Source organism: Littorina saxatilis, linkage group LG15, assembly GCF_037325665.1.
Source record: "Littorina saxatilis isolate snail1 linkage group LG15, US_GU_Lsax_2.0, whole genome shotgun sequence".
In the NCBI taxonomy this organism is placed as follows: domain Eukaryota; kingdom Metazoa; phylum Mollusca; class Gastropoda; order Littorinimorpha; family Littorinidae; genus Littorina; species Littorina saxatilis.
In genome coordinates this window covers 34,017,477-34,033,109 of record NC_090259.1, presented here as the reverse complement: position 1 = coordinate 34,033,109, position 15,633 = coordinate 34,017,477, and the positions used below count along the sequence as shown (strand labels likewise).

The 15,633-nt window shown below is 41.8% G+C and overlaps 1 protein-coding gene across 1 annotated transcript; it reads left to right on the top strand.

Annotated features, from left to right (window-relative positions):
* Positions 1 to 102: 102 nt before the first annotated feature.
* LOC138949174 (DNA repair protein SWI5 homolog) lies at positions 103 to 14,527 on the top strand. Its single transcript, XM_070320947.1, has 5 exons — positions 103 to 363; positions 4,509 to 4,647; positions 5,627 to 5,754; positions 7,077 to 7,171; positions 10,669 to 14,527. Exons 1-5 carry the CDS (start codon positions 332 to 334, stop codon positions 10,731 to 10,733), a joined length of 459 nt encoding a protein of 152 aa, XP_070177048.1. The 5' UTR covers positions 103 to 331; the 3' UTR covers positions 10,734 to 14,527.
* Positions 14,528 to 15,633: the final 1,106 nt, after the last annotated feature.

The window sequence follows — 15,633 nt, the reverse complement described above, 5'->3', positions numbered from 1 at the left end:
CGTCGCGATCCGGCAAAGTCACGCTTTGCGGACCCGAATCTGACGTAAATTAGCAGCTTCACCCACATGCATACAGTTTTATTTCAAAACAAGTTTTTTAGTCTTTGAAAGACATACGCATAATGATTTGATTTCCGTTTGAGGGTGAAAACTGACCAACGAACGAAATGGCTAATTACGTTTTGCGTCGTCTGCTCTAGGTTCTGAGGGACGTCACCCTATTTAGAGTTTCACGCGTGACTTCCCTTGACGCAGAAAAGGCGGGTCTAGAAAGCTGCGGGCAGCTGTCGAAGCAGACGACAAGAAAGGCCAGGTCGCTATTTATCTCACCATGGACAGAAGGAAATGTACAACCGAATTAGAGTGAGTGCACGATTGTAAGAGTAAGAGTCCAACTGTGTCGCCTGTTAGTTGTTCTTTCTCATTGTTCAGCGTTGTGGATAAAAACTAGTTGACTGCCTGACTGTCTGTCATAGTGTGATACTGTCTGAGTGTCTGCATGGTGGGCTATGGCGGGTAAATGAACAAAGAGACAGTGACTTGTGATAGTCTGACCAGACCACCACCTCCTCAAATAAGCATAACAAGTTTTATCAAAAGTGTTTACTGTTTCTGCATATTAAGTTGGAAGGGGACACATGGAGTGAGGAGATGTCAGATACATAAATAACTTGCAAGGAGTAATGTGTGTATAGCTCTTTCTCACTTCTAGTCAAGTACGAGTTATCTTTCCATGCTCTTCAACGAAGGAGAAACGCTGGGTTAGTTCCGGTATCTTCTACATCATGGCGTCTGCACTGAAAGAAAGCTCGCTCAGAGTGTGTGGTGGTGGAAAGCAGTACTGTGTCATTTGCCATAACTATCGTGGAAAAATTATTGAAGGAAGAGTTGTCAGGCTACATAAACTTCCAACAAACAAGCAACTGAAAAGAGCTTGGGAGCAGCGCCTACGTGTTACTCTTTCTTTTAGAAAAGGTAGAGGCTACTGTTACGCCTTTTTCAAGTCGTAATTCGACTCAGAAATTCTATAGTTACGGCATGACGTCATTTTACTGTCGTAACCCGCTCACTGCAGGCTTCGGTTACACCTTTTCCACGAGTCGTAGAGTCACTCGGCCATACTTTGATTACGGCGCGGCGTGATCCTACCCGGACATTCTCTAGTTACGACATGACGCCATTTTACTATCGTAACACGCTCACTAGAGGCTACGGTTACACCTTTTCCACGTCATAGAGTCAGTCGGCCATACTTTGATTACGGCGCGGCGTGATCCCACATATCACTACACTGAGGGACATGCGGCAGTTACGGCATGACGCCATTTTACTGTCGTAGCCTGCAGGCCTACTGTGTAGCCCGTGACCATTTTGAAGGGTAGGCCACTCACCTGTACGTTATCATTTGTATAACGATTTGTGCAATAATGCATCCTTTGAACACTTGGGGGGGGGGGGGGGGGGGGGGGGGTAGGAGAGAGAGAGATGGATGGATCACCATAAAGGAAGAGAGAAAGAGAGAGAGGGAGGTGGGAGAGCGTCTGCAGGGTTCGTGACGACCGAACGTAGAGCTGGACGAACGCGTTCGTTTCAAAGTCCAAGATAACTTTGCAACCTGTCGAAGCCGGACTCGAACGTACTTCCTACTGTCAAAACTGCTTCGCTGTGAAGTCCGCCTATCCATGACTAAAATAAACCGGCCTGCATACGGGTAGATACGCACAACCACTACTAATGAACTGTTGAACACGTCTGTCCTCATTCGACCCACGCTTTAAAATGGCCGCCCAAACCGGATCAAACCGGAAGTAGAGCGCGGCCCTGGCGGGGAAATGCTTTGTGGCGTAATCAAAGCAAAGAAGGGAAAAGTTACGGGCGGCGTAAGTGTAGCCACTGCGTTTAGAAAATGACAAGATTTTGTGCAACTTGACAGAGTGACTTTCTCGTCTAGTTAATCAGATGGGTATTATTTGTTCATGTACATAAAAGTGTAAAAGAATGTTGTTGTACAACATACTTCCTTCAATCATTAGTGCATTTTGCTCTTGTCTGTGTGAAACAGTAACAGGCACATGAGCTGTAAGAAGGACTGCCGTGTCTCAGTATGACTGTAGTCTCTAGTGTCACTATAAATCTCAGTCATTGACTCTGTGTATGTCACTCATTGATGCTTACATTCCCAATGCATGGAAGACAGAAATTATAAATCTAGTATGCATGAAAACTGATGCTGGTTTGTACTCCAAATTTTTGTATCCAGTTAAAATATCAGGCATGAAAACTGAAAAAAAAATACTGAAAACAAAATTCGAAGGCGCGTAGCGCCAAGTTTCGCAGGCGCGTAGCGCCAAGTTTCGCAGGCGCGTAGCGCCAAGTTTTCGCAGGCGCAAAGCGCCAAGACTTCTAGGGAGGTCCGGGGGCATGCCCCCCCGGAAATTTTTTATTCAAGGGTGCAATTTGGTGCAATCTGGGGCTATCTGAGCCTTAAAATTGGATTCAAACATGGCCCCAAAACTATTTTACTATAACTATGACTAGGAAAAAAAAAAAAAAAAAAAAAATTAAAAAAAATTTTTTTTTAAAAAGGAAAAATACGGAAAATAACAAAAATACAGTTTATTTTTTTCAAAAATACGGAAAATACAGAGAATTTTCATGCTTGAATATGTCTGAGAAGTTGAACGCAAACCAACCAGGTGTGAGCGTGTGTTGTAAGGAGTGCACTATTTTGTAACGTGGGATTATGTACATGAAATTATAAATAGGGTTTGTGTGGTGTGTATCTATGCTTTTTATGTTTTTAAGGGAAAAATATTTATTACCTGTGTGTGATTACATTTTGTTTTTTATTCACAGTTGGCTGAAATATTTGCCGAGGAACGACAATGCAGTGTATTATATAAGTATATATGTATTCAAAGAATAAAGACATGATGAATCTGAAGCTTGATTAATGACTTGTTTTACAGATAATCACACACACTTCAACAGACGCAGTTGATACAGTTTGGGTTTTATTTATCTAAAACACATACAAACAATAGCAGTTTAACAAAGTTGGTAAACCGCAATGTAAAGAAAAACAACTGAAGTAACATTAAAGAGCCATGAACTGGTAATGTGAAACTGCTCTTAGGCTAATGTCAGATGGAGCTCGCAAAACACGAAACAAAAGCCGAACAAAAGCAAAACATGGTGCTTTTGTGTGTTTTGCTTTTGTTCGGCTTTTGTTTCGTGTTTTGCGAGCTCCGTCTGACATTAGCCTTAGACAACACGCACATCCAGTTAACAACAATAAATGCATGACTACCAAGCATCAAAAGGACTCACTGATTCACGCACAAATTCCGCGTGTGCTCAATAATTATTGATAACATTTAACACATAGGCTACAAGTTCGTGACACTGACAGTCGAAGTGGTCTGTCAAATGCTAACTTGAATCATTTGTTTCCACAGCATTATCGATAGCATCCTTGCCATCTTTTCGCAGCTGAAACGTGCCTCTTGCTCTGCGCACTAATTCTTCTTTTTTTCCACTGACAAGTTGGCCATGTTTCCGAAGAAAATCTTTCAATTCTTTCACGTTCATGCGCTCGACTGCCGCCTCTATCTTAACCGGAACTTACCGAACCAAAGGGACGAAACTCGTGCACACCTCCGGCCTCGCTAGTGAGAAAGAGCTATGTCAGAGGGATCCGAGAGAGGGTGTGTGTGTTTGTTTGTTTGTTTTCACTATTTGTGAAATGTACAGGCTGTTGGCCTAGAAAGTGTTCAGTCAGGAAAGAGTGCTTAATTGTGCATTCATCTTTACAATGCACATTAATAGGTATTTGTGGTTTCAAGCTCAGTGTTTGTGAAATTAATCTATTTACTGCATGCATCAAGATCTAGAAGTAGAAGAGCTGTGAATGTTCCCAGCTTGCAAGGGCATCGGCTTCTTCTTTTTATATATATATATATATATTTATATTTTTTTAACATCAGTACATTGTATCACTATTGGTGACAGTTGTTTATTTTCTTCTTCATTCATGGGCTGAATCTCCCATGTTCACTCATGACTGCACGAGTGGGTTTTTAAGCGTATGACCGTTTTTACCCCGCCATTCACGCAGTCATACGCCGCTTTCAGAGGAAGCATGCTGGGTATTTTCTTGTTTCTGTAACCCTCCGAACTCTGACATGGGTAACAAGATCGTTTCCGTGCGCGCTTGGTCTTGTGCTTGCTTGTACACATGAAGGGGAATAAGGCACTAGCAGGTCTGCACATATGTTGACCTGGGAGATTAACATCGAACGCAGAAGAAGAAGAAGTTGACCTGGGAGATCGGAAAAATCTCCACCCTTATCCCACCAAGCTGCCGCGTCTGAGATTTGAACTCACAACCTTTCGATTAGGAGGCCGATCGATGTCTTATCCACTAGCCCACCGCGCCTGTCTGGCAGTTGTTTATGATTTTAAAAGCATATTTTTGACATTTTTCCTATTTTACTAACTCCTTTCAGACAGGCCAAGCGTCGGTCAGTGCACATGGGGTTCAAGTCCCCTTTACTGGCCAGGTCTGCAGGTGGTCAGGAGAGTCGGTCAGCTAGCAGCCCTGTCTGTGTTACATCATCCTCTGCACATTCTCAAACAGTGTCACAGGTATTCCACTCCTCACCCCCCTCTTTTAGAAACAGTAATGGGATACAGTGGAACCCCCCTTTGAGACTTCTGCCTTTTCATGACCTGATTTTTCTGTTCAAAACATCTGTAAATGTACCCCCATTTTAAATTACTCCCTCCTGTTGAAGACCTTGATTTTTCTGTTCATAACATCTGTAAATTTACCCCCATTTTAATACTCCTCCTGTTTAAGAACTGATTTTCTCAGATTTGTGGAGGTCTTCTCAGATTTGTGGGGGTTCCGCTGTATTTTATTTTTTACTGACAGCTTCCTTATTGCTGCAGTTTTAGTGGTCGTATAACATTTGGAGGCCGCAGGGCTACATTGAGTAGCGTCAATGACACTGGATATTTTGCGGACATGACATAACATGACAGCTCATATATCTGTCGAGCCTGCATACCAGTGGATGTTGGTTTTTAGAGAGAGATTTTTAAGTGAGAGTTTTATTTAATTCGTAGATTTAAAACAGTGTCCTTTCTAGACTCAGAGGTCAATAGGTCAGTTCGACCAGGATTGAAAATATGTGTAGGTACAAATGACCTGCCTACAGAAAAAAAATTCTCCCAGAATACTTTCTACATGTCAAAACTATTAGACAGTCGACAGACCAGGGGTTGCCCCGGTTGAAACAATGCGTCAGATAAAAAAAAAATTCTTCAATGACGGAAGACCCAAGGCAAGAACAATACTGTTGAAGTAAACTATAGCGTAACATGAGTTTGGCAGTTTGGCTTTGCAACTAGAGGAGAGAACAGTGCAAATTTAGCGCTCGTCTGGTGCAACACTTTCAAAAAGTGGACTGTCTTCTTAGTGACACAAAGCGATGTGGCCTCATCATTGACTGTTTAATCAGACATCAAAACCATGTCACTGGTACAATACTGTTGTCCATTTCCATCAATGTTATTGTCATTGTTTGATTGTATTTCACTGGACACAATTCTGTTTCTATAGCGTCCTGTTGGAGACACCTGTCAGCAACAGCAACACATGATGGACACAACCAGACTGCAGAAGGAGGTTGCTGAGTTGGAGGAACAGCTGAGAGAAGTGGAGCAACAGATTTATAAGCTCAAAGATGAGTAAGTATATGGTGCAACACTTGAAACTAATTTGCTTGCATCACAGGTGGATTCACATACTTGCTCCTAGCTGTGTGGGTACAATCAACTATGAACAGGCACAAGATATTTTCTGTCAATACATGATGTTCCAAAATAACTGTCAGGATTTTCAAGCGGTGTGGCAGAGTAAGAGCAATCAAGGCAAGCTTTTCATAGCAAGATGAAGCCAACTAGCGTGCTGCTGACCAGCTTAAACCTGCCATCGTGACGGACAACTAACACTGATATGTATGTTATGCAGTGTGTGCTGGATATGCTACCCTTATCTTTCGAAAATCCAAGCAACGATTCTCTGTCGATTGCTTGCCAATCACTGACAATAATTGCTAAACAGGTGCGTTTTTCTAAACTAACGTGACCTCAATCAAAACCCACATGGCCTCAGTCTAAGCATGTTTTCTGCTGGCCAGTGATCATTGCTGCGACGAATCGTTAACTCCGATAATTATATTTTCAAAAGAATAGAATAGCATATTAAGCGCACGCTGCATAACATACACACCAGACTTATTTGTTTGTTGCGATGGAAGGTTAAAGCCGGCGAGCAGCATGCTAGTTGCTTCGACTCGCTTTGTCGGGGGCTCTTACTCTGCCACACTGCTTTAAATCCCGACAAGAGTAATTTCCAAACATCGTCTCTCGGCAGATTTTTGGTATTTTTAAAGTTGGAGAGACCAATCTTGAGAACACCAAATAGGACATTATTTTATCATCTCAAAACTTTTTCATGCTTTCAGTTTACATTTCAAAAATAATTTGACAAGTTTCTGATGAAATGTAGCGCTGATGTGAATTTTGTTGCTTCGTCTTTACAAAACAACAATGGTGAATATTGACATCTGATCTGTACCTGGAAGGATATTTTTTTTGCAGAGGTGCATAACCAGTGAAAGTGTGAAAAGCTGTATTTTGTTAATGCAATCATTGTAACACACATAATAGGACAAATAACAGCTAAAAACAGGCTGCTTAAATTCATTGATAAAGAAAAACTCAATAACTTTGTTCTCTTGTTTTAGATCTGTAAAGTGACAGAACTGGTCATCCCTGAATTCTTATTGGTCCCATGGGTGTAGTGACTTAAAAAGAAGTTGACTGTGTGTGTCAGTGACTTAGTCTGTGTCTGCATTCTTATACAATGTTGCTTTCTTCTCTTCAATTTACAGAATTGATTTGAACAAATCGGAAACATGCTTTTAGTTTTAGTCTCAGACTCAGCTTAAAAAACAACTGTGGGATAATCTGATTTTGTGTTTATATATTGTTTGTTGTTTCAACAGAGGGCTGGATGAATCGGAGCTTGCAGAACACATCACCAAACTGCACGAGTACAATGAAATCAAGGACACAGCACAGATGGTTCTTGGGCATATAGGTATGTCATAACCATAATAAGTTTGAACCCTCACAGTGTTCTTCAGACTCGGAGGGCAATAGATCAGTTTAACCTGGATTGAAATAATGTATAATTGATAAGACGGACGCAATGGCTTGGTGGTAAGAAGCCGGTCTCCAAAGCGGTAGGTCATGTGTTCGAATCTCAGCCGCGTCTGGTGGGTTAAGGTGGAGATTTTTCTGATCTCCCAGGTCAACTTATGTGCAGACCTGCTAGTGCCTTATTCCCCTTCGTGTGTATATGCAAGCACGAGACCAAGTGTGCACGGAAAAGATCCTGTAATCCATGTCAGAGTTCGGTGGGTTATAGAAACACGAAAATACCCAGCATGCCTCCCCCGGAATCGGCATAATTATGGCTGCCTAAATGGTGGGGTAAAAATGGTCATACAGGTACAAATCCACTCGTGCAAAAACACGAGTGTACGTTGGAGTTTCAGCCCACGAACACAAGGAAAAAAATGTATAATTGATCAAAATGCCCTGGTTACACAAACACACAAAGTTTGTCAGAACACCTACACAACAAAGCTATCAGACGGTCGATTGCCCAGGGGTCAGAACACCTACACATCAAAGCTATCAGAAGGTTGATTGCCCAGGGGTCAGAAGACCTCCTACACATCAAAGCTATCAGACGGCCGATTCCCCAGGGTTCAGAACACCTCCTACACATCAAAGCTATGAGACGGCCGATTGCCCAGGGGTCAGAATAGCGTCGGATTAAAAAAAGAAGCGTCATTGACTGAAGACCAAGGCCTGAGAACACAATGCTCATGCGTGTACATGTATTGTGAACTAGATGAATACCCACTTCGCCGGGTACGGCTTCGCCGGGAAGAAGTCGAGCCGAATACCCGGCTGTGCCGGGGACCCGGCTTTGCCGGCGCACCGCACGAAGGAAGGGAGATAAACACGCAAAACATTGGAGAAGAGTGACCTTCTAAAAATAGTATAACGGGAATATGGATTGAGCGTTGTCGACAGTGACCTTCTAAAAATAGAAACGGGAATATGGATTGACGCCACACGAAGGAAGGGAGATAAACGCTGAAAACACTGGAGAAGATAAGGAAGAGTTGCGCGCTGAGAGCACGTGTTGAAATATCTCATCGACCAGGTTCTGTCCGGGGTCTACCTGAATATGGCCACCAAATTTAAAAGAGATCCATCAAGAACTTTGGCTGTGCATCGCGGACACACACACACACAGACACAAGTCGTATATATATATAGAAGAGAGGGAGTTGTAAATCAGGGGTCAGAACAGCGTCGGATTAAAAAAAGAAGTGTCATTGACTGAAGACCAAGGCCTGAGAACACAGTGCTGATGCGTGTACATGTATTGTGAAAGAGAGGGAGTTGTAAATCAGGGGTCAGAACAGCGTCGGATTAAAAAAAGAAGCGTCATTGACTGAAGACCAAGGCCTGAGAACACAGTGTACATGTATCGTGAAAGAGAGGGAGTTGTAAATCAGGGGTCATGGAAGGGGGAGGGTCATTATATGAAAAAGTTAGTTAATGGAACATTTAATGAGGCAAAACGAAACATTCACAGGCATGTTGACCTGATGTGGACCGGGTGGCCGAGTATTAACGCACTTGCGCCTAAAGTGAGAGGTTGCGAGTTCGACCCTGGGTCAGGGCGTTAGCAATTTTCTCCCCCCTTTCCTTATCTAGGTGGTGGGTTCAAGTGCTAGTCTTTCGGATGAGACGAAAAACCGAGGTCCCTTCGTGTACACTACATTGGGGTGTGCACGTTAAAGATCCCACGATTGACAAAAGGGTCTTTCCTGGCAAAATTGTATTGGCATAGATAAAAATGTCCACCAAAATACCCGTGTGACTTGGAATAATAGGCCGTGAAAAGTAGGATATGCGCCGAAATGGCTGCGATCTGCTGGCCGATGTGAATGCGTGATGTGCTGTGTAAAAAAATTCCATCTCACACGGCATAAATAAATCCCTGCGCCTTGAATATGTGCGCGATATAAATTGCATTAAAAAAAAAATAAATAAAAATAAATAATCCCTGCGCTTAGAACTGTACCCACGGGATACGCGCGATATAAGCCTCATATTGATTGATTGATTGTAAAGGCCAGACATAAATCAGAGATAAATAAAAGAACTCGTATGAGTACGCATTGAAATTGAATTCAAACTCAAGATGGTGAGAGTCAAAAGGATCCATTCCTTTTAATTTCAGTTCTTTCCATTCAGTCCAGTTAAAGTTTTCAATCCTTTTGGCTGAGTATTTTATTTCTTTTATGAAAAAAGTTCTATTTCTCCCATAAATATTTTTACTGCTGTGCATTCCATAAAACTAGCCTTTCCTGTTCTTTAAAGGCACAGTAAGCCTCCCGTAAACCATCACAGATACGGTCAGGCTTTTACACACAGTACTAACACCCTTTCATTTAAACACTCACCGATTGAGAACATCCTAGGTGCCCTCCGTAAAGAGCGAACAATTTTCAAAGAATTTATTTTTGCGTGGTTTATCTTACCCCTGAGCCATCGTGAACCCGTGTGATCTAGTTTCCCTTTTTCACAATGTAGTCGTCAGTTAGTCATTTGAAAGCGACTCGATGTGAGCTTATTTACAATAGCACGTTTTTATGCACAAAACAAACGGCTGTGGTTCACAAGAACTCTAGCGATGGCTTTTGACTGTTGAGAGGAACGGCGATATGCACTGATAAATCGTCGTCTGCTACGACCCTTGCGTGACCCTGCTTCCGGGCTTTTCTTTTTTCAAACTTTCACAACTTTGAATTGTACTGATCTTGTCTTGATGAAAAAAGAATTCTTTTATGATTAAAGAATGTTTGTAACAAGCTGTCAATTTATTATTTAGATTTTAAAAGTTAGGTCTAGCGCAAAAACGCACCACGGTCCAAAAACATTTTGATAATCATCGATTCACGGCTATCGCCAGTTTACATCGATAGAATGAGACCCGAAGGGAAGTAACTCATGTTTGACCTCAGTTCAGGATGGGTCCAAAAAGTGTTCGAGACAATCTGCAAAATTAATTCTTTAAAAATTGCTCGCTCTTTACGTAGGGCACCTAGGATGTTCCCGTCAGTTTGGTGAGCGTTCAAATGGAAGGGTGTTTGTCCTGTGTGTAAAAGCCTGACAGAATCTGTGATGGTTTACGGGAGGCTTACTGTCCGGGCGTGAATTTCGGTATTCATAACAGCCGTCCAGCACCAAAACGAGGCGCCATTGTTGTTGAGGACCAAGTCCACGAAAATAAATTCTTTGAAAATTTCTCACGCTCGACAGAAAGCAGCCAGGATGTTCCCGTTCGGTGAGCGTTCAAATGGAAGTATGCTTGTACTATATGTAGACGCTCGGGGAGCTCTGTGATGGTTTACGAGAGGCTTACTGTGCCTTTAATTTCAGATTTTGAAACATTAACAGTACATCTGTTTTGGATTTCTTACAATATAACCTGTACCCCTTTTTCAGCCACTTTGCAAGGTGTGCGGACGAGAGACGTCTACCCCAAGTATAGACTGGAGCTGGATGACTGAGTCTGCAGAGAATACACCTCAACTTCAGGAGGTTGCCACGTGTTTAAGAGCTGAAAAACAGAGGTACATTGACGTGCAAGACAGTGTTAACTGAAAAGCTTTTTAAGTTCAGGAGGTTGCCAGGTGCCTTTCAACTCAGATATTGGAAAAAGCGAAAATCCTCAAGAGCTGAAAAACAGTGATACATTGACGTGCAAGACAGTGTTAGCTGAAAAACATTGAGGCAATGTTCTCACTGGGAGAAACAGAAAACTTGTGTGCAGGGTCCATGCGTTATAAGCACATGATATGGCGTCCACTGCAGATTCATTTACATCACAAGTCAGTTTGAGATTCAAAGATAAGTGTACATGTAAATGGATACCCCCGTGGCACTAAGAGACCTTGTTCATTCTGCAATAAGTGCAGGTGGCTGATTACATCAAACGCACACACCTGGGTAGTGCGACACTTTGTTGCTGCTAGCTTTCCACTGGGCGGAAGCGACCCGAATTTTCCAGCATTTGGATAATAGTAAGAGTAAATGAAAAGGATATGAAATACATGTACAACAAACCAACCAATGAACAACAAGAGGCGAAACCTTCAAGGCTTACGTAAGAAATCGACAAACAGTAACACAAACTCAATCACTCCGTCCCACATACACACACACACACACACACACACACACACACACACACACACACACACACACACACACACACACACACACACACACAGTAAGCATAGGTGAAACTGTGCAAGAAAGCGAGACCCTGGATCTGCCAATTAGTCTCGGCCCGCTCACAATAACAATGACCGAGACTTTCAGTAATTCCTTTGCGTGACGTCTAACCCTCTTACGTCATAATGTGACGTCTTCAAATAGTTTCTATCACACACGTCAAACACTTTTGACCGAGACGTAATCTTCTTATGCGAGCTTTATCCATAGACTCGGAAATGTTAAAGTTTCTATCACACACACACGCACGCACGCACGCACGCACGCACAGACAGACAAAGTTTATCATCGCATAGGCTACACTTACGTGAGCCAAAAATGGTATGGATGCCTATATATATCTTAATCTATGACAAGACAACGGACTCTCAAAACTCAACTGACAACAAGACTCTCCTGAGTTTCTGCTGTCAGAGGCCTTGAAATGATTGACTTGTGCATTATGAGGCCTGACAAATTTTTCGCCCTTAAATTTCTGCGTGGGAATTTGTGAAGGTTGTCTTGAACTTAAGAGTTGTATATTCAGGGACGTATTTCTGCTACATTCTACGGGTTTGCATAACTTGCTCTTTTATAAGCATAAACAGTCATTTGCATTGCCATTTTCTTTCAAACCCTGTTCGTTCCGTGTTGCGTCTGCTTTTTGTTGTCTTTTGTGTTCTTTTCCTGATGAAGCTTCCAGAAGCGAAAATTCGTAATCGTCTTGTGTCGTCTTTGTTTCGGTGAGTACAGTAATCCTTTGTTTTTTAACTTTATTGCCATGCAAGTTATAGAATGACCTGTACAGATGCGGTTTTTTTACATTGGGTTTAGAAGGAAAACGTCTGGTGGCCAGTTTGAGATTAAGTAGAGTGACAAGGAAAGGGAGACAAATACATATATCGACCGATATACCTTTTCTTCAACCATAGCCACAAATAATGATCACTTTTGGAGCTCATTCCGTCAATTTATGTCACCAGTCATTCTTTGCATTGATAAAAAATACCTGTATCAACTATAACTCAATAAGGGTACTGGATTGTGAGCTTGGAAAATACAATGCTTAACGTTGCCCCTGTGAGAATTGTAGTTGCATTTTTATGATAGTGATAGCAGATTATATTATTTAAACTTTTTTTGGCACCATTTCAGATCTAGCCAGGCTTTTACACGTTACATAGGACAAGACCATCCCTTCACTTGGTCACATACCAAAATTTAACAGCCTGGGTGCTCACTGTGCACGGTTGGACGTTTTTGGTGAATTTGTGAGTCACCAGGATATCTGCCAGTTGTTAAGAAAAATCCAATTCAGCGAGCAGAGCAAATAGTCAGTGTTGATACTTGGTACGTGTCAAAGAGGAGGGGTGGTCTTATCCTATGTAAAATCCTGTTCAGATCTGAGATGGTGACCCAAACGGTTATCCTAGGAAGGAGTGTGGTCTTATCCTATGTAAAATCCTGTTCAGATCTGAGATGGTGACCCAAACAGTTATCCTAGGAAGGAGTGTGGTCTTATCCTATGTAAAAGCCTGTTCAGATCTGAGATGGTGACCCAAACGGTTATCCTAGGAAGGAGTGTGGTCTTACCCTATGTAAAAGCCTGTTCAGATCTGAGATGGTGACCCAAACGGTTATCCTGGGAAGGAGTGTGGTCTTATCCTATGTAAAAGCCTGTTCAGATCTGAGATGGTGACCCAAACGGTTATCCTAGGAAGGAGTGTGGTCTTATCCTATGTAAAAGCCTGTTCAGATCTGAGATGGTGACCCAAACGGTTATCCTAGGAAGGAGTGTGGTCTTATCCTATGTAAAAGCCTGGCTAGATCTGAGATGGTGACCCAAACGGTTATCATCGGAAAGAGTGTGGTCTTATCCTATGTAAAAGCCTGGCTAGATCTGAGATGGTGACCCAAACGGTTATCATCGGAAAGAGTGTGGTCTTATCCTATGTAAAAGCCTGGCTAGATCTGAGATGGTGACCCAAACGGTTATCATCGGAAGGAGTGTGCCTTTAATTTGGATGCATTCAGGAGTCTTGGTTGGCTGCTTTTTACATTTAGTCAAGTTATGACTTAATGTTTTAACATCGAGGGGGGAATCGAGACGAGGGTCGTGGTGTATGTGCGTGTCTGTGCGTGTGTGTGTGTAGAGCGATTCAGATTAAACTACTGGACAGATCTTTATGAAATTTGACATGAGAGTTCCTGGGTATAAAATCTCCGAACGTTCTTTTCATTTTTTTGATAAATGTCTTTGATGACGTCATATCCGGCTTTTCGTGAAAGTTGAGGCGGCACTGTCACGCCCTCATTTTTCAACCAAATTGGTTGAAATTTTGGTCAAGTAATCTTCGACGAAGCCCGGACTTCGGTATTGCATTTCAGCTTGGTGGCTTAAAAATTAATTAATGACTTTGGTCATTAAAAATCTGAAAATTGTAAAAAAAAATAAAAATTTATACAACGATCCCAATTTACGTTCATCTTATTCTCCATTATTTTCTGATTCCAAAAACATATAAATATGTTATATTTGGATTAAAAACAAGCTCTGAAAATTAAATATATAAAAATTATTATCAAAATTAAATTGTCGAAATCAATTTAAAAACACTTTCATCTTATTCCTTGTCGGTTCCTGATTCCAAAAACATATAGATATGATATGTTTGGATTAAAAACACGCTCAGAAAGTTAAAACAAAGAGAGGTACAGAAACGCGTGCTATCCTTCTTAGCGCAACTACTACCCCGCTCTTCTTGTCAATTTCACTGCCTTTGCCATGAGCGGTGGACCGACGATGCTACGAGTATACGGTCTTGCTGAAAAATGGCATTGCGTTTAGTTTCATTCTGTGAGTTCGACAGCTACTTGACTAAATATTGTATTTTCGCCTTACGCGACTTGTTGTTTGTTTCATCCTTACATTTCTGTGTGAAAGAATATGAGCTGGAGTTGCATTATGATATTGAATGTGGAATTTTATTATTTAAACTTGGATGTGTACATGAGTGTATGAGCTTTGGCCGTTTGAAAATAATTTGCATACATGTGAGCAGTTTAAATAAATGTATGTTTGACCAAGTGTCAATGTTGACTTGTGTATTTTGTGAAGTGACAGTGTTGAGCCAGGTAACAGTGTAAAACATTCTCAAGTGTTCATAATAAGACATAAGCAGACTATTTAACTTTAGTATTTTAGAGTAATGAGTTAAAATGTACTACTTTTTAAGACTGGGTAAAAATGACTGTGTCCCGACTATGATTTTGCAATGCACTTGAATTAATTAATTTATTTATTTATTTACGAGGATTTATATCGCGCACGTATCTCACCACACAAGGCGACTCAAGGCGCATGTTACCTATTAATGCCGTGTGAGATGGAATTTTTTACACAATATATCACGCATTCACATCGGCCAGTAGATCGACTGCCTTTAGGCGCTGCATCCACCTTTCATGGCCTATTATTCCAGGTCACACGGGTATTTTGGTGGACAATTTTATCTACGCCTATACAATTTTGCCAGTTTTGGTAATACACTGTCTCTGTCTGATAACACCTCCGCGCGGAGGGGTTTTACAGCCAGAGCAGTGAAGATAAAGAGGGAAAATTGTCTTGGCTCGCCCGGCAGCAAGCAGGATGTCTCTAGACTGAATAGTGGTGTTCAGGGGTTATCACAGGGTTCAGCCTGGAGGAAAAGGACAATGGGATGAGACATAAGTCTCCCTCAACCAAATTCTGATGGGACATAGTCGAAGGCAAGAAGTGCCAAGCAACAGAAATGTTTTTGTCAAAAGAGGCATAATGGTGCGCTATGGTGCCATCTGATAATTTGCCACTGTATCAATATATTATCCTGGTGTGCGTTTTCTGGTGGGAGGATGCTTTTACACCATGTGAAAGTTTGGACACACCTGTGGTGGGTTATGTGAAAAGGGACGCATGTCTAGCTCCAAAACTCTCTCACTCGTTTCCTTTATCACTTGATCATACTTTGAGTTAGACTGTTACAGCCCTGTTTATCCCTGAAACTCAACCCAGTACTAATGGTCCTGTCAAACAATAGTTATCAGATGCAGAGTTCTGTTTACTAGTGCTCCTTGCGCAATTGGCACATACAATCAGAAAATGTCCCATTAGAATTCCCTACAAAGGGCACACTGAGATTACGCATCACTGCACCA

Coding starts and splice junctions, on each gene's coding strand:
- LOC138949174 (XM_070320947.1), top strand. CDS start 332: ATGGACAGAAGGAAATGTACAACCGAATTAGA. Junction 4,648..5,626: donor ATTCTCAAACAGTGTCACAG/GTATTCCACTCC, acceptor CTGTTTCTATAG/CGTCCTGTTGGAGACACCTG. Junction 7,172..10,668: donor GATGGTTCTTGGGCATATAG/GTATGTCATAAC, acceptor CCCCTTTTTCAG/CCACTTTGCAAGGTGTGCGG.